This window comes from Haliotis rufescens, unplaced genomic scaffold, assembly GCF_023055435.1.
Source record: "Haliotis rufescens isolate VD_foot unplaced genomic scaffold, xgHalRufe1.0.p SCAF_11, whole genome shotgun sequence".
Taxonomy (NCBI): domain Eukaryota; kingdom Metazoa; phylum Mollusca; class Gastropoda; order Lepetellida; family Haliotidae; genus Haliotis; species Haliotis rufescens.
Window position 1 is genome coordinate 821,983 of NW_025963791.1, and position 24,306 is coordinate 846,288.

The window sequence follows — 24,306 nt, forward strand, 5'->3', positions numbered from 1 at the left end:
ATATACATACTTTTTTTGTAGTTGTGAATCGCAAAGCATTTCTTAATAAACTATGTTCACATATCTATATATGAAATATAAAAATAATTTCAGATTTGCTAGAAAACTAGTTCACGATTTAACGAGAGCGTCATGTTGCCATGGCGATGACAACATCCGCAGTAATGGATGCCTCCTAAACAGGAGACAAATAGATTTTTCCAAAATGACAAAGTGAAGTCAGAGTATGATGTGTGGACTTTTACAAACAAATCAAATGGTACTGCAACCACATTTTGTATGTGTTATTTATATATCTGTAGTTGTTACGTGTCAGTGCAAGGGATTAGTGCAACGGTAAATATTTACCAAAAGGCAAGGAGGAATGGTTATAACACAGCTAATGGTCTGTTTCAGTGTTTGGCATTATTCATTCAAGTGAGGTTGTATTATTTCTTTCACCACGACTTCCATATTGTTTTCCTTTTTATTTCCCAGTGAAGTGAGCTAACAACAAACCGAGAATGTCACGAGCCGCTGTATCCAAATCAAGGGCTGATAAAGGGAAGCCACCAGCAGCACAAACACCTGTCATCACCCATGAAATAGTTCCTGGGAAGTTCAATGACCATGACTGGTATGTTGTTCTTTTATTAACTTATAACTTATACCCACATTGATTTCCATTCATTAACAATTTGTCACACTCTATGATAAAAATGGATCTATAAATAGCAACAATCATATTGTAACCAGTTCTAGAAGTCAAGTTTGCTGCATTGTTAGCTCACCTGGTCTGAAGGACCAAGGTGAGCTTATGCCATACCGTGGCATCCGGCGTCCATACGTCAACAATTTTTTCAAACGACTTCTTCTTCTGAAACAGTAATTGGAAATTAATGAAATATGACTGGAAGCATCCCTAGAGTCAAAATTACAAAATATTTGCAGTATTATCTACATGTACAATGCAGATGTATATTTGGTCATGATTGCGTAAAGATCCAGTCGAGTGATACAGGCCCTATGGTCCTCTTGTTTAAATTTTTTAGATGAGAATATCTTTAGTGCTCTGTAGCACAATGAAGACTATAATGTTTGGTTTCTATTTCAGCGAATATTTCTCCATCCTGACAGTAGTACAATATATATTAAAACATACATAATATTATATCTTGTACATACCTCTCTGTTTATGTGCTTGTGATATAAAGAACGTTTACATATTCTTTCAAATTGCATTTAATTCTCCTTTACATTACAGATATTTCAAATGGAGACATTTACATCATTGATTTGTAATTTTGCAGCAGGTCGTTTCATTAAAGTATTTGACATTTATGGAAAGTAGACCCAAGTATTCTTTCTATGTCAACATACATGCAGAATTATAGTTAGAAATAGTGAAATATGGTTAGAAAATATAATCTTTTAAAACTGATTGCCTACTTGACATAACCTTATGACACAATTGTAAATTTAATTATACCAGTGATTATTGAAATTATGTTCATTCAGGGCCCAAATGCAAAAGTATATTTTAAGTATAAAAGAAGTTAGAGGAAAAATCCCCCTTTTGTATAGTACAATGTAGTTTGAATTGAACAACAATTGTTCAATTTATTAACATCCATATATGTTTCAGGAATATCATGCTGGACAAGGATGGAACTGAGGATTTTATCCTGGACCTTGTGGACGAGGTTGTTGACAGTACAATGGACACAATCTACAAGACATACATTGATAAACAACTTCTCCCATTCACAATATCTCAGGCCAAAGATGCCATTCTACAAATAATTGATGTGAGTTTTATTTCATGTTTGAAGATTATCGTTGTTACTGTTAAAAAGATAATGGAAATGTATCATTATTAAGTTTTTTTATGTGATACATATATATATTTGTAACAAATGTTATGTTTGGAATAACACTTTCTTAGCAAAGTACAGATTCTTGTACTTTTTGGGGTTGAGTCCTATCTGGGATTCCAACCCACACTGCCACACTGTTGAATCTGTACTTTACAAAGAAAGTGTTATCTCAAATATAACATTTGTTACATTTGACCACTTTCTAAATGGCATTGTGTGTTCATATATATTTTTAACCTGTGTGCATCATACTTGTAAGTATGCTGATATAGTAGTAAGATTTATTTACCTTTTTCTGTAATGTCTAATATCTTAAAAATGTCAGATTAAATGAGGCAGTTTTGTAGGGGCCAAAATACTGATCAGATGACATGGAAAGAACTCAAGTTATTGTTTTATATGTGCAGGTTGGAAATGAATTTGCTCTATAAGCATGAGTCAAACACAAACTACAATGTATGAGATAAACTTTATTGTACATGTTGCAGTTGTACATTGACTTGACAAGGTTTCTTAGGTTGATAATGGGCGTTCCAGCAGCATTGTCATAAGGACACGCTATAGGGGTGTTTGACTTACAGGGACATCCACATTATGGTCATTCTGAAAATAGGAACAAACTATAGATATTTGTTTTTTGCATTACATAATAAAATAATTTAATAGAATATATCATATAACAGAGTTTTATATTTTCATTCCTCTGTTGACTGTGTCAGTTCTGTTGCAGTGGCAGTTCCTGGACCGAGATGGAGGGGAGGTGAACACAGAGGGGGATCCCACCTGGCTCCAGGATGAAGGTGAGATGAATGACTAAGTACCAACAAAAGTTGATTCAGTCGTTGAGGGTCTCTAACCTGTGACAGATTGTTTAATCTTTTACTTATGCTGCATTACTCCTTAATGCGTCTACATTTTACCTTATGACAAAGAAGGCAGCGCCTAGCAATGGATCTAGATAAAGAAAAAAGGTTGTTTTCACTTTCAGTCTCCTTTTGCAAGGACCCATCGCTGCTGTCATGTGACCGTCCACCGTGTCGTCACATCTGTCACATTGCTGCTTGTCGCCAAACAGACATGTTGTGCCTTGTTTTTGTCCTCAACTTTTGGCTTTAATTTTTGTAGTTTGCACTTTGCTACCGTGTTACATTTCATCTGCGACGGGTGAAGTATACCTTGTCTTATATTTATGCTCGCCTTTGTGTAATACCGGCTTGTCTGCGGTCATATATGGGAATATGTTTTCCACATATTTTTCTTCCAGTTGGCTCGTTATTTTCCTGCCATTTTGTAATTGCATTACATGTTTGTCTCCTTAATCGAGGCATTCATTATAGTTTGCAATTGTTGGCTTGGTATTACATTGTGTTTGTGTAAATACCTTTAGCCACTAATGGCATTTTCCAGAGTTTCACTTTTGTATTTTGGTTTATCTATTGGTATGTACAAGTCTTCTTTCACTACAACTTCAAGTTTTGTGTAACTTATGCACTGTGTATTAATTTTGTGGCAAAAAAATGGCTTATGATCCTCATCCATGTTGTTTGGATTGCCCTCATGTAATTTTTGTTCATCTCTCTCCCCGTCAAGTTTCTCAACTTATAGACAGGTTCAGTAGTCCCGTCAGCACGCGAGGAGGATGTCGGATTCACAGGAGTCTTCCAGCCACCAGTCCCCGGGTATCACCTCTCAACCCTCGGCATTGGGTTCCTGGGACGGCGACATTCATTTTCTGCCATACCTGTCTCTAATTTTCAGGCATCCCTGGCCTCCACCATGATGGTTCCAGCGCTGGCGCATACCTCAATCCTGTCAACCCCTGCGTGTGTCACCCAAAGGGCTTGCGCCAAGCGCAATCTCTGCCAACACCTTACCAGGCTCATCAAGGCTGTCTTCCAGCCTCATTTGTCAGCAGCGATGCCTAAGCCTGAAACAAGTGTTTACGCTTACGTAAACGCCTGCAGCACACCAGAAGCCAGTAACTCCAGCTGAGTGCTCCATGTCGACCAGTATGCCATCAGCAAGTGCCAACTCTACTTCCCATCTCACCCGGCTTCACCCAGGGCCTCGTCCAAGCACTCTTCAAGAGAGATCAACGCCCCGTACCAGAAACAGCTCACCCGTGGGGTGAGCATATCACCACCATTCCGAGTCATCGGAAGCTTCATTAGACGATGATTGCAATTCATACTACGGGATGGAATACCCACCTCAGATGCCGGAGGGGATGGCAGACCTACCCATGTCAGTGGCATGCCACCTCACCGCAGCCCTTGGGTAGATTACGGCTATGCTTGGCTTCCTGGTGCTCTCAAATTTGGACTCTGAGTTCAAGCGTCGTCTCCTCTGTCAACCATGGTCAGCCAGTTCGTTATTTAACGATCAAGTCATGGATACCAATGCTCATGATGAGACGGCACTCAAGGTGCTGGAGCATGTCTGGAGCCCTTAGCCTGTCTCAGCAAGCTGGCAGGTCAGGCAATTATTGGCCAAGACACTCTTCCCTCTCAAAGAACAAGATCAACATTCTTTTTGTGGCAGAGGCACGGGCAGAGACTGGGAACTCTCAACCCCAGTCATCCCAATCGTCGACATCCCCATAGTTGGGAGGCTTGGCCTCTTCCTGCAGAACTGGTTGGATTGGTGGATGCATTCATACTAAACGTACTGCGCTACGGTTATCGTTTGAACATAGCGGTAGACCAACTGTTAAATGCGGCCCCTCCTTCGTGGGCTTACCCAACTACTGAGATCCAGCATAGACATCTTGCTGGAGAAGAGAGTTATAGAGATTGTACATGCCCCAGCGGTAACACCAGGCTTCTACTCGCCCATCTTACCTGTACCCATGAAGGATTCAGACAAGATGCGGATGATCCACAATCTCTCAGTGTTCAACTAGCGCTATTTGGAGTGGCCACCATACTTTCGCCTCACAAACTTGAGACTGGTCAGGACCATCATCGATGCCCTCGACTCCCTGATCAGTCTCGACTTGCAGTATTCGTACCTGCATGTACCTATCCATCCCTCTGACTGCAGTTTTCTCAGGTTCCAGTTCAATGGGGTTCACTACCAGTGGGCGGTCCTGCCCTTTCAGGCCTCAAAGTTGCAACTATGCACACTAAATTTCAATTTGTCTACTGTCTAAAATTCAGAGGTAGCCAAATGACTACCTTGAAAAATATCTTTTGGCGACTAAATTCTATTGCCACACATATGTAGACACAAAACATGTCTGCTACTAATTGTACATGCAAATCATTCCTCCTAAAGTCAACAATGAACCGAAATACATAATTATTAATGTAATTAGTATTTTATTTTAGTTGATAGTTTATTGGATAAGCAGGGATATACCTATATAATCTAGTAACATAAATTACATCATTGCTCGAGTCACAAATAACAAAACTCAAGTACAGTTTCCACTAATATACAATAGTAGTTATTTGATCAAAGATAATTTCAAATGCTTTTGGCCACCTACACTATTGGCTTGACTTCTTAATTTTCCCACTGGCTATCTGGAAAAAAATACTAGTAGCCATATGGCTACTTGGTAAAATTTTAAACTTTGAGGCCTGCATTTAGTGTTTTAAGTGGCCCCGTGGCTACTTACACGAATAACCAAGCCAGTAGCTGCTTTCCTACACCTGAGGAACATCCGGTTCGAGTTGTACATAGACGACTGTCTCCTGAATCAGCCCGATACGGCTACCCTGGTTTGCCATTGGGACTTCATAAGGCGTCTGCTATATCAAATGGGATGGATGGTCAACGAGTCGAAGTTGGAACTAATTCCTTCTTACCGACTCCAGGTCATAGGAGGCCTTTTCCAGATAGATCAGGACCTACTATCAGTGCAGCGGCAAGATGGCTCAAGATCCTATGCCACCTGTAACCTGCCATTCGACAATCTTGCACACTTCACCAGTGGCAAGTGCTTTTGGAATTGCTCACATCAGCCCAGGACTTAACAAGCAGAGGCCGATTACACCTACACCCAATACAACAGTTCCTGACGCCTTACATCAGGCGTCAAGATCAGTCATCACTCTACCGTCTCACCTGGGGCAGTCGGGTTGCCTAGTGGTTAAAGCGTTCGCTCGTCAAGCCGAAGACCCAGGTTCGATTCCCGACATGTGTACAATGTGTGAAGCCCATTTCTGGTGTCTGCTGCCTTGATATTGCTGGAATATTGCTAAAAGCGGTCTAAAACCATACTCACTCACTCGTCTCCTCATCCAGGCTGGCCCCAATAAAAATATACCTGTTCGTAGACACCTCCCTTCAAGACCTGTGGTCCGGTGCACAACATACTTGGCACATCAACAACCTCGAGTTGGAAGCCCTCATTCTGGCAATCTCACATTGGCAGGAGCAGCCACGGTACACCCAACTCGCAATCTCCAATGACAACAGCACGACCAATCCACCAATCACTACGTTTGTGGGGGTCGAAGATGAGGGTGAACTCCTTGTGTCCTGTCGCACATGACAAGCTTTCATCCACCGCTCCAAGACTAGGCGTGGCACAAGGAAACGTTTGTTCATTCCTGTATTCCAGATGTCCACGACCGAAGTCAGTCACAACACCATTTCACTATTGTTACACACGGTCATCCTGCAGGCATACAAGGAAGTATCGCTAACCTTGATCCTCCGAGACTGAATAATCCTCACTAGAGGAGAGCGGTCGCCTCAACCATGGCTCTACATAGCAACTGTTCATAAGAGCAATCATGGAAGGATGTTTTTAGTGGTCCGACACTGTCTTTGCCAGAGATGTGGCACTTGAAGACATCAAAGGCTTTCATAGCTTTGGCCCTCTGGTCATAGTCCAGCAGGTTACCAAATAAAGAACTCCTCCTGTCCAGAGCTAGTCTTACCCGATTTGGGCAGTTATTTTACACGCCCGTTATGGGGATCATCAGGCTTACAGCCTTGGCTATTTTACACTATTTTTCTCCTTACTGTTTGTTTACCTGGACTTATCCTCATTTCTCGTTTCTCTCTGATGGATAAGATTGAACGAGTAAAACCGATCAGCACTTGATACGCCATACAGTTCACTTTACATGCCTGTTGCTTGAAGGATATATTGATATATTGAGGATATTTCATCTGAAGGTATACCCACCGCCATACCGTCAGATACAGATGCATTAAGGAGTAATGCAGGTTATAAGTAAAAAAAATTAGTAAAATCTAAATATTTTTCACATTTGTATACTGATCCTGCATCTACCCGTCGCAGACCTGCCTCCCTCCCCACTATAGCTTCAGAAATTTTAGCATGGTTGACAAGCACCAATGTGACCAGATGTGACATGAACCCAGATGGTCAATGGGTTCTTGCAAAAGAAGACTGAAAGTGAAAACAACCTTTTTTCTTCATCTACGACCATCGCTAGGTGCAGTCTTCTTTGTTGTAAGGTAAGCAGGAGATGCATTTAAAAGGAGTAATGCAGGATAAGTATACAATAGTAAAACATATTTAGATTTACTAAATTTGTAGAAAAGTACAGTGCTGTCATCATGGAATGCTGCATGTCTTTTTAGTCTTGTGGTTCTGTCTAGTTTCTGATTTTACTACCAGTATCTAATCTTTGTAGGTTATGTTTACACAAAGTTAAACTCATCATGCTTGTTGACTTGCCCCAGTAGAAGTGTTTCCAATCCCTAATTCCCTAATAGGTTGAGGGACTGAGAAGTTGGGGGGACCAACAAAATTTATTCATTCAATGCTCTGTGAGATATATAAGCCTGACCAGGTGAGCATGACAAAGCCATAAATGTTAGATCAGACAGGTATCAAATATCAGCTATATGTTACAGATCTTGTCCTGACATATTTATATTTGTTAGTCTAGACATTAAAACTTACCATGCATAATAGTAACTATGATCCTTTAATGTTTTGTAACCATGGTAATAGCAATAATGCTAACAAAAAGAGGATTTTGTCAATGTGAATATACCACTGCCAGTGTCTCGTTAATGTCAAAGCTCCTATCTGTCAGCAGCACTAATAACTTGCTACAGTGTAGGTGTGTGAGGTATTGCCAGTATCCCAAGTTTTTGAAATACTAATGATTACACCTCACATTACGTTTGGACAATACCGGTAAAGTTTACATAACTGAAAAGTTGAATTAAAATATGAAATTCAGAAATTAGCACTTGCCTGTGTATAATGTGTTTGTTATGCATGTGTTGTGACCATAGTAACATCCAACAAAATGGCGGATTACTTTGAAGTTGTCAAATATATGCGAGCGAAATCTGATGTGTGGGTCCATTTCAGACTTGAAATAAGCTCAAGTCATTTGGGTTGTTTTTATTCAGGTTCCAAACAAATTACAGTGGAAAGAACAAATGCAATATATTGTGGCATGTATCACAATAAATTGCAATAATAAAAAGTCAGGCCAATACCCATCACTACTACAGTACACTCTAACGTTATGTAGGAACCATTCAAACTATTTTATCTGATATGTCTCTGCAGGTTTAAGGGATAAGATAGTTATAAACATAAACATTCTGTATTTCCCTCCAGAGCCTGACCCTGCGACAACAGACTGCTGGGCTCAGGGCTCTGTGCCGCGGACCTACCTGCCCCCTCCCACCCCCGTCATAGTGGAGGAAACACAGGAGCAGCTAGAGGAGGAACATGTACAGACAGATCTGGAAGAAGCCAAGTAAGTGGAACACAGCATGGCAGAACACAACATTTAGTGTATCACCCTCTCTTCCCTGGGACAGTCACAACTGCTTCTTTAATATTACCAGTCCACATATTATGCACCCAGGGGGCATAAACAGTTTCAAAGGGAGGGGTGGGGATGGGGGCTTATTAATATATAAACTAGGTTAGGCATCTGTATATTTTATTATGATATACTATGGATGTAAAGAAACATGTTACCTGTTAGCTCAAGAAAGAATGCTTATGGGAACAGAGTGCTTAATATTTTGAGTTCAGTACCCTGGTATTTCTAGTCTCAAATTTTATAAGGACTAATTATCATGAATACTCCTTGTGCCATGTTTCATTGGCGTATCTTTACTTAAGAGGGTCAAGATTGCAGCACTGATCACACCTTACATTAAAATACGAGCTTCTGCATGGTTAAGGAGCAGGCAATTATTTTCAATGTTGCCTGCTCATGTAGCCCGCTGAGTAATCAATCACACACCTTAGGTAACTTGCTTGTCTCATATAGGTATCAATGAGCTGAAATGAACCTATGTTGTTCTGAATGCATTTGGTAAAGGGAAGTAACTTGATTCATTTGCGTCGTCTGGTAGCTGTCAAAATGGCTGTTTACTTCAGTATCTGTTAAGTTGGTTTTTACTCAAGACACGTGTAATGAATCTTGCTGATATATGGCTCGAGGTACGTAGGCTCACACAGGGTACATCACACCATATACCCCTCAAGATCAGCTGACAACTTCTAGGTATACAGGTGTGATCAAGAGGAGATAACTGTTTCAGAGTCCTGATTGTTGACCCAGATGAGGATCCTGAGTTGCCTGATAAAGTGTCGGAGCCAGATGAGGACCGAGTTGATGAAAAGACTGAGACTGAGGCTGGAACTGTTGAGAAGGTACACAGTTGAAGAGATCATGTCAAAACTTCATGAAATCAATCCCGTATCTATGTAGCATTGTGTCAGCCCCATACTGCACACCTTGCACACAGAAATAATGTATCAAAATGTTGTATCTATGCAGCAAATAACATGTCAAAATGTAACCTATTCATTCATCTTGAGGACACTAACAAGGTAGATTAGAACTGATTAATAATAACAAATTATCAAAAATACTTTTATAGGATGAGACAGTAGAAAAGAAGAAGAAGTTTAAGTTTAAGCGGTACCGAGGTCCGATAAAGTCTGCGGGAGTGAGCAAAATAACCGAGTCTCTGGAGGATACAGAGATGAAACTGTTCATGGATGAGATAGCCGGCTCCCTACCATCAGAAGACCGCACCAGCGGAATGCTAATGCCGGCCTCATGTCACTCAATTCTCCGTGTAAGTCGTATGTCAATTTCATTTTCAATAATTTTATGTTATTTTTGCAGATTTAAACAGTAAACCTTATCTTGAATGGAAACATGCTACATTTACTGAAATGTTATGTAAGAATGATGTCACTGAAATTATATCAACAATAAATATTGTATGAAACATTAATCACGATTAAACATGAGTGATGTGTTCATTATGCACCGTATCTTGATGTTGTGCTTTTTGTGTTAACATCCCTGCACTATTAACTGCATGAAAATATAAGTAACATGTCTTTTTAAAATTGATCACACTTACAACCTGACAGGTGTCAATCATTACTCTTCTCATATCAGTGGTACATGTACTTGTTTATTGCAACATTTCATTTTCAATGATAAATATGGCTGTTGTTGTTGATGTTGTTTATGATGAATAGTGCGGGATTACATAACAAATCATTGCAGGTATTAATGTTGCCAATTTCAGAGTAATACTGACGCCACATCCGCGCAGGTATATTATAAGTAGAAAGACTTAAAACAACACATATAATTTTGTAGACAATATTTTTCTCATTAGTTTAAACATATCGCTTTACCACAAAGTGTTAGATGATTTTCACCTTTCCAGTTAAGATAATTGATTACAGTAGAATTGTCACCTTTTGCATATGCTTTAGAATCTAAACCTTTAGCATGAGAGTGTAATTGTGTTTGCTGCAGCTACTGGGCTTATAAATGTTCATAATATTTGACAGAGCCCTCACCATGCTCACAAAGTGTTAGAGGAATTACTTGTATAGATGGTTATTTCATTTTAGTACTCACTTACAATCACAAGCAAGTCATAGTCATATGATATATGCATATGTGTATCATATGTATAAAACTTAAGCATATGTATTGTTAATAGAAATGTTGACACTGAATAATGGAGGAAAATTTAAATAAATTATATGCTCACCTTACTGTCTGTACTTTAGATACCACAACCCACATGTTTATTCCTTGCTTACCACAACCCCCACCCCACCCACCCCTCCTACCCCAGCCACACCCTACTGCTACATGGTATTAAGTTATTTCAGCTCTTCAGCAGCTTGGCATGGTTTCTTTTCTTATTAATTTAAGTTGGTATTTGTCAAAATGGAATTTGTCTATAATTATTAATTACTTTTGTAATAATTGTCATATTTTTGTATTATTATATTTTTTCTTTAGTTTCTACAGAAATGTTTCATACTAACACTTTTCTTCATACTAATTTCTTTTGTTGAAGAACTCTTCTGACTGATTCTGCATCTGATTATTACAAAATGTATATTCATGTATAGTTCAGAGTCTGCAACTTCAGACTGCACAATGAAATTTAGCTACGTCTGATAATGGTTTATGTTTGGAATATATTTGCATCTTTAGGTAGTAGCAAAGAGAATATATGCTGATATAATATTTACGTTTGCCATGTTCAAAGCAAACAAGAGTCTGTGCATCTTGCCGAACAATTATCAGCAATATTGACAAATCCAATAATTCTGACTGATACTAACATCAATTTCACCACTTCTCGTTACTTCATCAGTTTCCCAAATGACACATGTCGATGTTACTGCAGGTTCAAGCAGGTCGTCCACCTGGCAACAAGGACGTGGTGTATGATGACATGGGTAATGTCATTGCAGTTGTCAAGCTAGACCCGGAGAAACTGCCAAATCATAGGTAAGATTAACCCAAGTTTCAAGTTCAACATTTCTGTTATCATTCTTGGCTTGTGTTATGTATCAAAACAAATACCTACCAGTTATGAAATTTGTGTCTTTTTTTTCAATTTTTACTTGTAAGAGTGGGAGACAGATGGCCCAGTTGTCTGAGGTGCCACAGTTGTCTGTGCAGAGTTATGTCCCTTAGTAGTGCCAGGATCCTATGATTGTGGTTTCAGATTCCAGATTGATGCTGATACTGTAGATCAAGGTTTCTGTCATTATGTGTGTGAATGTTTTCTGTGAGCTGAACACCAGTCACTGATCCAATCAATCTAATTAAATGAGATCTCAGTTTTTCTTTACCGCTATTCAAACAAAGATCTGAGGACATCCCATTACGGGTCACATCAGAATGACCTTTCATCCAACCAATCAGAGCGTCGCTTACCAGTTGGGGAAATTGACAGTTGGAATGTGTTTTCTAAACATGCAATCTCGAAAAGGTTAACTCAGGCTATTCCGAACGATAGTTACAGACTAATTCCTTCAAAATCATCGTTCATCTCTCGCTTCAGTGGGATAAATATTTGAAACAGAAGAGACTTTTCTATAGCCAGTGGGATGGAGTGCCATTGTGCCATGTATTAGACATTCCAGAAATTTCTTCTCTTTTTTTTCAGTTTTCAAATTTTGAATCGAGAACTTTGTCAAAATATTTTTCAAAGCATAGTCTGTAATGGAAGTCACCAGTTTGAAACTTGTGCCGTATAGCTCGAGAAAGCTCTAATTTCGACTTCATGATTGTAATTTCATTGGTCGGTCAAAGTTTGTGAAAGGTCACCCTGGCATGACCCTCAATGGAAATGTCCTCAGATCTTTGTTTAGCGGTAGCGAGAACTAAGATCTGATTTTAATGAGATTGCTTAACCAATTGAATACGTTTCTCTCTGTGCAAGTGATCAAAACAACTTCTTTCTGTTCTGTCAGAGTAAGGGTCAAGTACCAGGTGGTAGACCCTGCTATCGAGGCGGCCCAGGCCCGACTGGAAGCCATGCGACACGGTAAATATGTGGGGGCCCCACAAGTACCCACCATCAGAAGAATCAAGTCAAGAGTCAAAGGCAACTCCGACACAGCATCCGTCTGTGAGTATCAGTGTGACTTTCAAAGCTTTGTAGGACTCACACATAGATTCTCATATGACATAAGTTTTAATGTACAGCACACATCCCAGCTTTATACTTGGGTTCTTATCAACAAAGTGATAAAATGCTATGATTGTCAGAATTACATGCATTATACCTTCATTTGTGATATATAGAATATGATAGTTATGGTAACATATTCATATCTTGCCTTAACAAAACAGTTATTGCTGAATATACTAATCATGCTCATAGAAAAAGCAATGTTTTAACAAGCTTCTTAGTTATATATGAGATATACCGGTATGTTAAATACTACTTTCCAGCCAAATCGTCCAGTAAGACATCCCAACAGCCCACCATTGCTCCACTGCCTCCTCCACTGGTGAGTTGCCTGTCAACGTTAAAATAGATATATTCACATTATTTGTTACAGAGCACTACTCTTATTGAAATCGATCAATTTTTTAAGAAATGATAACTTAAAGTATGATTATTCATACTTATCCTGGTGTGTCCACATGTTGCCAGGTATCAATCTATGTATAAACAGAGAAAAAAGTATCGCAACAACCCTATTTGATTATACTGCTGGTGTTTGATTCGATTTGATCGCAATACGTGATATATGTGTTTATCATATAATGGGTAGGTTTCTCGGGAGGATAAAGCCAACGGATAAAAACGATATCCGTTGGGGTCATATGCGGATAGAGATGCAAATATCAAAGGTCAAGTAGAACTACTTTCACTGTTTATAAACAAACATGGCGTCGCCCTCGTCATTCGGCGATCGAGGCAGAATTAACCATCGGGAATCTGGATAAAGTACAGGGGTAATTGCTATCATTATCAAAAGAGCAGTCTAATATACTGAAAATCAGTGTCTAACTGTGACGTAGCTAAGGCATTTTATAAGTTTTGCCAACTTTGGAGATTTGGCAACGAAACAATTTTGCGAGGGCACGAGGCCTAGCCAAACGGGATAAGTAGCCATATCTGTGCTTGTAGACCTTTGCGGCTTAAAACCTTCTCCACAAATTTAAATAGTTGGATTTTGCCGAAATATGTTTGAATTGTTACCTTGTTTCGTTTTGTCGCTGTGTGTAAATCTAACTACACTTCTTAACATTATGACAGGGTAGACCGACTGTCAACAACGTCTGACCGTAGCCGTGACATCTCATATACTAGGGTTAGAGTAGCTTCCCTTTGACAAAGGGCAGTTACTCTAGTGGACAGACCGATGGATTGCCGCGAAAGGCAATTAAAAACAACTGTTGTTTTGCGTATATGTTGCTTCGCCACGGTATAAGAAACAGATTTCAGTTGGAACTATATTGGCTACTGTCACTGTCCGACTGACACATCACTTACCCTGTGACGTAATAAATATTAATGCGCGCATTCCAGGAAAACTCCCAATGTTTCAGTAATGTTTGTGAGAGAGGGAAAGCGATTTTAAAGCACAGAATTAAAGGATGACATTATATGATAAAGGAATAAACACTATGTATTTAGCTCGCCAAGGCTCGCTAAATACAATGTTTATTCCTAATGCAGGATATTTACCATCCCCAAATACACTCGCGTGATAACCTCTATGTAAACCAATGGTGTCTCAGTGTTGTTTGTAGAGCAAATATTGAACAATAAGAAAACGTTGGAATGAAATTGTCGGTAAAGATCGTAATGTGTTTATGCTGAGTTACCAAAAAGACGAAAAAAATGGAAAATATCCAGTGCGAATAACTATGGCTAGAACAGGTCTATCTGAATTCATAAGTCAATTTCCATTCATGTCATCCTCGGAAAGTTCATCGAGTTTGCAAAACAGTGAAAAATGTCAGAATCTGGTGTAACCTCCTCCAGCTTGAATCACCTGTTCAACCCTCGTCCTCATTGACCTAATGACTCGTCTGATCTGTTCCTGTGTGAGAATGTTCCGCTCCTGGTGTAGTGCCTGTTCCAATTCATCAACATTCTGCACTGATGGCTCCCTCTGACGGATTTTACGTCCAAGAATGTCCCAGATATGCTCGATAGGATTGAGGACTGGGCGTCTGGCTGGCCAAGGTAGGGTAGTGACAGCCTCATGACGCAGAAAATCCGACTGGCCTTGTGTTTAGAGCATGATTGTCAATATGAGGCTCTACAACCCTGTCAAGGATTTCTGTTTGGTATCGTTGGCCATTAAGGTTGCCTCTCACTGTTACCAGTGGCAGCTTGAAGTCATATGACAAGCAACCCAATATCATAACAGAGCCGCCGCCAAATGGAACTTGTTCCAGAATGTTCCTCTCAGCATATGCCGTCTTATTACGTCGCCAAACACGTGCTCTACCATCTGACATGAACAACAGAAAGCGACTCTCGTCAGACCAATGGATTTTCTGCCATGACGCAATATTCCAGTGATTAAGTGTTCGACACCATGACAATCGAGCTGCCTTGTGTTCACGTGACAACAGAGGTCTTCTGACAGGCCTCCTGGCACGATATCCAGCATCTTTAAGTCAATTACGGTCAGTTCTGTGGCATATGCGACGGTGAGGTAACCACTCCCTTTTCAGAACAGTGCTTGGTGCAAAAGGAAACCGCTGTACAATCCTCATAAGAGCTGTATCCTCTCTTGCTGACGTACAGCAAAGGTCTACCAGGACGATGGCGGTCCTTGACATCATTAGTCTGATGATGCTTTCGAAACAATCGACTAATGGTTGAAGGATGGTGACCCAGCTGCCTTGCAATCTCTCTCATTGACATACCGGCATTGCTCATGCCAATAACTTGCCATCTTTTTTCTGTACTGAGTTGTCGAGGACCCATTGCTAAATTCTGACAGAGGAAACAATGACTTGTAACCTTTACTCAATACAGTGACAGATCTCCAAAACATGATTTTCACGTTGCAAGGGGTGCATGCTTTCCTTGTGCCGTAGACCAGACACGTGCTCGACATGCATCTCATCATGACTGGTATGGAGGACAGGACATGCCATAATTTTCATTTCAAGATAGCTTCTTTATATATATGTCAACATGGTCACTTGACAGCTTACATATCTGGGTGTTGCGATACTTTTTTCTTTGTGTATACATGTGAAGCAACATTGTATATGTGAAGACTCCCTCCGTGGTCTAGTGGTAGAGCGTCCGCCTGGAGAGCGAAAGGTCCAGGGTTTGATCCCCGACATCTTCCCGAGGCAAAGGAGTTAACTGACTATAAAAGTCCAGTTTCCACCCTTGCCGAACTAGGCTGGTATTATGGAGTTACGTTTTGTCTGGACTAACGAGTCTATGCATAGTCCAATCAAAATCGCGCACCGAAATCAAAATCCGGTTCGTAAACTGTCTTGCAGATTTCGATCAATTGCAGGGTTTGCAAAGCATGTGCATCACCAATTCGTTGTCAGCAGATATTTTCCTAATCCTTTCATGTTTTTCAAGGTGCTCACGTGATTTGATGCATTTCGCGATGTAAGACCCGTTTTATCACAATATAGATCTTGATTATCGATCAGATCGTCCTGACTGGGCGCCACCATTTTGTGCGAAGCAAACGCAAGTGATACGAGAGGTGGAATCTGATTGGTCCATAGGAGAGGCTTAGAAGGAACATAATTGGTAATAACCACTGGTGGCGCAACAATTGAGCCCAGTAATTCCAGCCGAGTTCGGCAAGGGTGGAAACTGGACTTTTAAAGTCAGATAACTTCCTTGCCTCGGGAAGATGGATCCCAAACCACGTCATACCAAAAGACGTTAAAAGATGGTTCTTGTTGTTACCCTGTCTGGCGCTCGGCATTAAGTGGCTAAAACAAGGACTGGTCGGCTCGGAGTCTGAGTGGGGTATTCATGTTAAACTGCGGCATGGTATTTCAGTGAGCTAGCACTATAAATCGGCATCAGTCCGGACTAGTACAAGCAGCCACACACGTGCATGCACGTCGCTATATAAGTGCAATAATCTTGGACGTTAAACCCCATTTCACCTCACCTTGTATATGTGAGGTAGATCTGTATGGATGTTATACTTCAGGAGTGAGTTTAGGGTACTCTCTACACCTGTCTGTGATGCAGGTGATGAAGATGAGTGGTGAGTGTGTGAGTAACATTTTGATACCTGGGTAGGCCAGTTCTGTGCATCGTTCATTGTCCCCAACAGATACTCATCTGGTTTACCTCATCTACGACAGCATAACACAAACTAACATGAGTCAATCCAGTCTTCACACAGTTTGAATGAGGGGCAATCTCATTAAAATCAGATCTTTGACACCGCTACGATACCTGACTGCATGAACGTCTGAGGACACCTCCCACAGAAGGTCATATCAAGTGAATCATGAGTGAAATGAAAGCTGCGTTGTGATTGAGCCAATCAGGTGTCAGCCTTCTTACATGCCGAAATGATTCAGCTTCACTATATTTTATTTCTGTCCATGGCCTGTTGGTGATCAGTTTCTGTCCTGGGCCCACTTGCACAAAGTGATCTTAGTGCTAAGATGATCGTAACTCCCATACTTTAACATAGGCTTACAATAGTTGTAGCGCTAAGATCGCTTTGTGCAAGTGGGCCTTGGAATTGTTAATTTTGGTCTAAACAGCTACAAAATAAACACAGATATAACTGTTCCCTCACTCCACTGAGTGATGATGCCATGGCGCTCAAATTGTCAGGGTGTTTACATGTTTCTAATATTCTCTACACAGAACTGCCCGTCAATCTTCGTTTATGAGATACTGAAATCAGATGTGTTGCTGCAAATGTTTTGCTTGCTCACATCTAGAATTTAGAGGCCAATGGCATTCTGATTAGAAAGCTCACCTGATATGTGACTTCTCATGCAGAGAGGTATCAAATAAGGCACAACAAGTCAATGAACAGTGTTATCCCCCTTTGCTGCTGGGACCTGCAGGTTGTGAGTGAGTATGGTTTTATGCCACTTTCAGCAATATTCCAGCAATCGAACCCTGGTCTTCGGCGTGATGAGCGAACGCTTTAACCACTAGGCTACCCGACCGCCCCTGCAGGTTGTGGGTTTGAATCCCCCAGAGTGTGATTCTCAGTTTTGTCAGCAACATACCCATGGTCATGGGTTTCCTCCAGATTTTGCTGACATAAGTTGATATTGCTGAACATTAGTGAGTTTCCAATCTACAGATCACAACATCATTTATGAAATTCTTTTTGGACAGAAAATCTGGATTTTATAGATTTACATATTCTCTGTATGGTTTTCCCAGATTGAGGCGATGGAGGTTGCGGCTGGTGTAACAGTCAAGGAAGGTGGGCGGGTCAAGAAGGGACCAAACAGAGTGAGGACAAAAAAAATTATTTGTATTTATGATAAATCTTACATGTTTTACTTCCAAAGTATGGTATATCTTGAATAATACAATGTGTTCTACATGAAACAAACACCATCAATGAAAACACAAATGAAGCTGTGATGATAATATACTGCAGAGTTGAAGGAGGCTCATCATTTCAAACTTGTAATTGTTCCAGTATGTCCGGAAATCAGATGTCCTGGAAGAACATCAGAAAACACTCCGCCCAGTTGCGTCAAGAATCCCAGCACAAGCTCTAGATGTAGCCGATCTGCTTGATCGGACCACGCCCATCCTCCGCCCTATTGGAGAGTCACCCCCACTGCCTCCTATTATCCCCCACCCCCCTACACAGTCACGGATAACAACATAATGTCATTTACAATGCTAAAATGATCAATTGTACATATTTTAAATTTGGATGCCATGTAATTTTCAACTGTGATAATTTCGAAATTCATATCTGTACATATTTTTATTGTAGATGAAAATACATGTATACACTAAAGTAGACTAAATATTGGAATATTTTGATAGTAGAATAATGTTCTATTTATCTTATCATTTGAATGGTAAGGATGAGGACTCCTACATTATTTTCGTCTTCTATACTCTGCCTCTAAATCTTTAAAGTTAATATTTGAATACAATTGATACTTGAACATTATTATTTGAACTTTTTAGACTGAACACTGTGTTTATTGCTCATCACTATTTCTTACACAGAAAATAGGAAAGAAATTCTGTTGTTTTGAACATGATTTGTAGAACCGTGGGAATATGTTTCTGGGGATGGGGTATGGATAGGAGTTATGCTGGAAATGTATATTTATCTGTGTGTAAAGGTATTAAACTGTTTTCTTCATAAAAAAGTCTTTGTTTTGATTTTGCCCTGCAAACACAAAGATGGTGTGGGATACATGTTCTATTCCTTCCATCCTTATTCCGAGCAGAATGAACAACTGTGGAAATATAGTCAGGAAACTGCGCAACACATCATCAAACAGCGATCAAACATCAAAAGTGATGTCAGATGAATTGTTCTATTTTCATAGACGATAAAATATTCTGGTATGTAAGCTACATTCCTGGAATAGAACTGTTTATGTAAGGGAAGTTTTACTAGCCAGGGTGCAGTTGTAGCAATCTTAGCACTAAGGTGATCGTAACTCCCATACGTTAACTTACAACCGAGGAGGAGTGTTTTACCCGACTTATGAACCGCCAAAACATTTATTAATGTGTGTTTAATGTAATGTAATAAAGTATGTTAAAATGGTCTATAGAAATGCTCGTAAAATATATCTGGCCAGGTAATATATGCTAAACTTCTTCAACCAGTTCTGTGGTCTAGTGGTTAGAGTGCCTGACTACTGATCAAGAGGTTGTGGGTTCGATTCCCATGGCGTAATGACCCATAATGAAAAGGTTTCATTTCTTGTTGTTGGTTTAGGAAAATTGTCCAAACTTTGTCTTCTACTACACTCACCAGGTCTTACTATGAAAGAGAAACACCTCCTAAGACTCAGAGGTTATAGGAAGAAACAAGTCCTGTCCAAGACAATGGTGAACATCTGTGATACTTTTATGAGATATACAAGTACCAGCACAAAGCACCAATACATCCATGTCACAGGGAAATGGCAAATTGTCATCCTTGCTCACAGCACATCCTCAATTACATGTATGCAGGGAATTGTATCTCCATTCCGCTTTACATATCCTGGACGGCCTGGTGTAGTGGCATCACCATCTCCATCACTCTCATCTGTTACTCTGCACAGAATCAAGGGCGGATCCACCATTTCTAAAATGGAGGGGTACAAAATATCAAAATCCTCTCTCAGTTGGAGGGGAGAGATTGTCTGCAACATACTACATTTGGTTTTCAAAAGAGGGGGTCCGGACACCCCCCCTGTTTTAGCATTTTGTTATTCAAATCAATCTCAAATGAAGCACTGATAAGAGTAAAGGGTGTTTATTGTTCCATTCTGACTCATATGGGAGATATCTCTTGAGTGTGATCAAACTATATCTCTTTGGGAAAAAACGTCCGTGGGAAGCTTAAATGTTTAAATCTGATAAGTGATTCTATTTTTTACTACCTTTTGCTTCAGTATATATTTTCTTTCAATTGGGATGTCACTTTTGAACTGTGACAAACGGGAACATTATCACGTCTACAGACTGGCAGTACTGCTCAACAGAATATACTCTTGACCAGTTTACCATTTCCAGCAAAATACAGGCTTTTCATTCAACTTTGCAATTTTTTAGTTTTAAACACACATAAAATATCTTTAGGTATTGTTTTCTCATAGATATTATACAGTTACAAAGAAAAAGCTATGCTGCCCCCCAAACTGCCGCAAAAGGTGATGCATCTTCATTATTTCAAGATGGTCTGAAATGTTGACATTGCCATCAATCTAATACATTATTTTTTTATTGATTGACAGTAATATTGAATAATAAATGAAACCTCACTCACTCACTAATATATCAACTCTTTTTAATGAAAGTGGGAAACAAATTATACTCCTTTACTACATCAATGAACATGTGTTGATATATTTAAATATCAAAAGGCATTTGGGCAAGATTTTGTATTTAGCATACCTGGTAATACACTGAATTATTAAGAATAGCCTGTGCACCACTTTAATAGTGTCCAGTCAACTGATGTAATGCCCTTTGAATATTCTCTGTGCTTGCATTGAGACATGAACCTGTTATTTCACTTACATTTCAGTGATTTAATAACTCATACACCACTGAAGAGGGCTCTCATAATTTGACATTACTGATAAACAGGTTTATTTGAGGATTGTGTTCACAAGACCTTACACTTTATAATTAGTAAGTTGCCATTTTGTGTCTTAAATATCAAAGATTATTATTACTCAAGATCTACAAATCTTCAAAACGTTGCATCCCCCAACATAATATAGCTGGAATATTGCAAACAGCAGTGTCAATCCATGTGGCACACTCACTCTGACAAAGCCATACACTGTTGAATGAATTACCTTATGTAAATATTAATGTTTGCACATATTAGTGTTGAACTGTATCCCTGCTATAGAGCATGTTCATTGCACAACACAGTTATCACCATGGTCAGTGGATTAGTCTGCAGCCAAACTACATTGTCAGCTCTTTAGAAAGCAACACAGGCACTTTATATTTGGAGTCCATGGATGTAGCAGCGTCACAATAAAACCACCTTATTTCACAAATGTATGGGTTAGAGTTTCATTTAATGTATCTTGCTGTCCAGAGAGGACAATTACACATGAATGAAATATATCAATGGTATCCTTAAAAGAATAAACATTAATATAGTAATAGTCAAAAGAGTCGACATTGATCGAACTCTAATTTAGAAGTAGAATTCCCCACCTGAAAGCTTACCGGTAGCTAAGTCATTAGAGTTATCTGCTCTTGTTGGGGTTTTCCCTTGTTTATCTCCAGCACTGCAAATCAACAAGTAACACGTGTGAATCTGCATGCATTCAACTGAACTGAATGAGGTCAAAATGTTGTAAGCGTCTCTGTGATGAACAAAGGGCATACTAAGTTACGATGTAAATGTTTTCGTGACAAACGCATGGAGTGGATGATCAACTTTCTGATGAGTAAATCGGGTATTGCACCGAACTGAAACCGTTACTCATGCATACTGTTTGAACACCTTACATGTGGTAGAATTACTCACTATTCAGCATGGGAGAAAAGACCACACGAAAACGTCCTGGTGTAAAGAACAAATCACAAGAAAGCAAAGGGTAGGTGCAAACCTTCTAGTAATTTACAATATTAATTAATAGTCAGGAAAAGTGTGTGTGTGCGTGCACAGGTCTGTAAATAATTGTGTCTGGACTAGACAATCCAGTGGTTGATGTTATGAACAACTATTCATGGCATTGTGGTACAATATGACATGCCATCAATCAAGCCACCAAGTCTGACCTACAAAGTTGCCTCTTGTGACCAACATAGGTTGCTGGGAACCGACTCTGGAATCCAATTTCTATTCAGGAAAAGAATATTCCTAAGCAAGGAATTCTGCCATTATGAAGATTCCTTATTTCAAAGCCATTTCATTCTTAGCCTAAGTTTAGTGGTTGAAAAATTGTTGAGGTATATTTTTTATCAAAATATATTTTCATTATTATATCATCCCTACTTATTTGTTTTTTAGGGCCCGTTATATTAGCTTAGCTTTTGTAATTGTTTATTACTTGACTTGGGATTGAACCTGTTGTTACAGAGGTGTAGCTGACAACAGCAAGTCATCACCAGGTCCTTCAGCTGGAGTCTTCCTCCTCCTCATCACCCTGGCTGCTGCACTGTGTGGCTACTACTTCTTGTTGGCAGCCCCAGACACAGTGTTTGTGCGGGTGGCCGACCATGTACAGCGGGCGGTATATAATGTTCCATGCTCTAAAGATTATTCACAAGAAGAATTTCAAGGTTACTGAAGCCTATATTTTTTTATTCAAATGTGTCTCAGTATTTGTTATGTGTAGGATATGACATGTCAGAGGTTTTGTTTTTAAATCTTATAAAAACCCGAGGGTAAGTGTTTTATCTAACTTATAAACAAAAAAAAGAAACTTAAAACAACATTTTGAAGTTTCAAACATACTTTCTATGAACATGATGAACCTTAGGAATAGGTCGTAAAATCTATGTTGCTGGCGTACAGTTACTTGAAAAAGACATTCTTAAAAGCATTGTGATTTATCAGCGCCTCTGTAGCCTACTGGTACTCCCTGGGCTGGAGATACAAAGGTTGCGTGTTTCATCCACGGGAATATAAAGAAAACGTTTGTAATCTGATTTTACATTTTATTACATTCTGTTCAAATGCAAAATAAATTTCTGGCGAGAAACATTCATAAGTTACAATATAAACACAAGCTGTATTAATAAAATCCCCGGGATTTTATATAAAATCCTGGCGATATTATAACATATTATATTGCAAATATCCCCGGGATATTATATAAAATCCTGGGGAAATTATAACATCGCTGTTTATGAGATTTAACCCGACTGGAGAAAAATAGGATGATGTCACTGGAGGTAGGAATATTAAGAATGCATTCCACTATTATGAGGGGAAGGTGTTGTAGCCTAGTGGTTAAAGCACTGACTCATCACACCACAGACTGGGTTCATTTCCCACATGGGTTCAAAGTGTGAGCATTATATTGGAAAGCACCACCATCATGTCTGGAATATTGCTATTACATAAATATAAGTCTTTGAATGGCATTTCGAAGTGATACACATAACAGAGAGAATTTATGAATGCCAAATTCTTTATTACGAGGAACACAATATTTCAGAGTATTTTCTTACTCCTTCATCATTTGCCTACTTTCCTGTTATCTGTAATATTTCAGCAGGACAAGTAATATTTGAAATCTCCTGTTCCACCTGTTGAGGAACACACTCCATGTTGTAAACACTTCAGTATTATAGACATACAACAGAATGGTGTGGCAGCACCTTTCTGACCAGGTATCTTGTTGGCCAGCTCTTGTATGATTGGCTAACACAGTTAGAGAGGCCTCCTGACCAGCTGATGGGTCCATGTGGCTGGTCCCATCACTTCTTTACAGATTCTGATCAGGGAAGCATCCATAAGTCTTTGGACAGACTTTCATGTAATAGGTTTTCAATGATTAAATAGTATGTTTGATATTATTGTACAGTATCTGATTGCCATGGCTGGTATGTTTCAGACTGTAAGCCGAAGAGATGTGGAAGAGTGGTGATGGATGACCTGGTGCGGCAGGAAGATGCTGAATACTTGCTGAGGTAAACACTAGTGCTGGATGTGTCCACTCAGATGCTGCAAAAGACACTCAAAAAGTGATAATTCCACACCTGCCATTATGACCTATGGAGGTTGTTTATCTCCATGGATGCCACTGTGGCAGGTTATCTCCATGAATGCCACTGTGGCAGGTTATGTCCGTGAATGCCACTGTGGCAGATTATATCCGTGAATGCCACTGTGGCAGGTTATATCCGTGAATGCCACTGTGCCAGGTTATGTCCGTGAATGCCACTGTGGCAGGTTATGTCCGTGAATGCCACTGTGCCAGGTTATGTCCGTGAATGCCACTGTGGCAGGACGTGTCCGGGAATGCCACTGTGCCAGGTCGTGTCCGTGAATTCCACTGTGCAAGGTCGTGTCCGTGAATGCCACTGTGGCAGGTTC

At 39.7% G+C, this 24,306-nt stretch overlaps 3 protein-coding genes across 7 annotated transcripts in view; 2 read left to right on the top strand and 1 right to left on the bottom strand.

Annotated features, from left to right (window-relative positions):
* The first annotated feature begins 113 nt into the window (after positions 1-113).
* LOC124144591 (uncharacterized protein C2orf81 homolog) lies at positions 114-18,940 on the top strand. Of its 2 annotated transcripts, XM_046514080.2 has the most exons (13): positions 114-259; positions 478-616; positions 1,625-1,787; positions 2,587-2,656; positions 8,422-8,563; positions 9,363-9,474; positions 9,705-9,905; positions 10,371-10,397; positions 11,499-11,602; positions 12,574-12,731; positions 13,058-13,116; positions 17,982-18,053; positions 18,247-18,940. In XM_046514080.2, exons 2-13 carry the CDS (start codon positions 504-506, stop codon positions 18,439-18,441), a joined length of 1,416 nt encoding a protein of 471 aa, XP_046370036.1. In that variant the 5' UTR covers positions 114-259; positions 478-503; the 3' UTR covers positions 18,442-18,940. The 2 variants fall into 2 exon arrangements, with proteins under 2 accessions (XP_046370036.1, XP_046370038.1); XM_046514082.2 differs by lacking the exon at positions 10,371-10,397.
* The window catches only part of LOC124144594, a 15,680-nt gene continuing 10,081 nt past the window's right edge, over positions 18,708-24,306 (bottom strand). The window contains exons 2-3 of one of the 4 annotated variants that reach the window (XR_006862437.2): positions 21,483-21,544; positions 18,708-19,875 (exon numbers count right to left, since the gene is read on the bottom strand). The gene's annotated coding sequence lies outside the window, so the exon portion shown is untranslated. Of the gene's footprint in view, positions 19,876-21,470; positions 21,545-23,797; positions 23,935-24,306 lie in introns of those variants that run through there. The other 3 variants (XR_007219891.1, XR_007219890.1, XR_007219892.1) reach the window with 3 other exon arrangements.
* The window catches only part of LOC124144592 (2-oxoglutarate and iron-dependent oxygenase domain-containing protein 3-like), an 8,485-nt gene continuing 5,693 nt past the window's right edge, over positions 21,515-24,306 (top strand). The window contains exons 1-3 of the mRNA XM_046514083.2: positions 21,515-21,856; positions 22,342-22,544; positions 23,825-23,900. Coding sequence (XP_046370039.2) covers positions 21,795-21,856; positions 22,342-22,544; positions 23,825-23,900 — 341 coding nt within the window. The 5' untranslated portion in view covers positions 21,515-21,794. The remainder of the gene's footprint in view (positions 21,857-22,341; positions 22,545-23,824; positions 23,901-24,306) is intronic.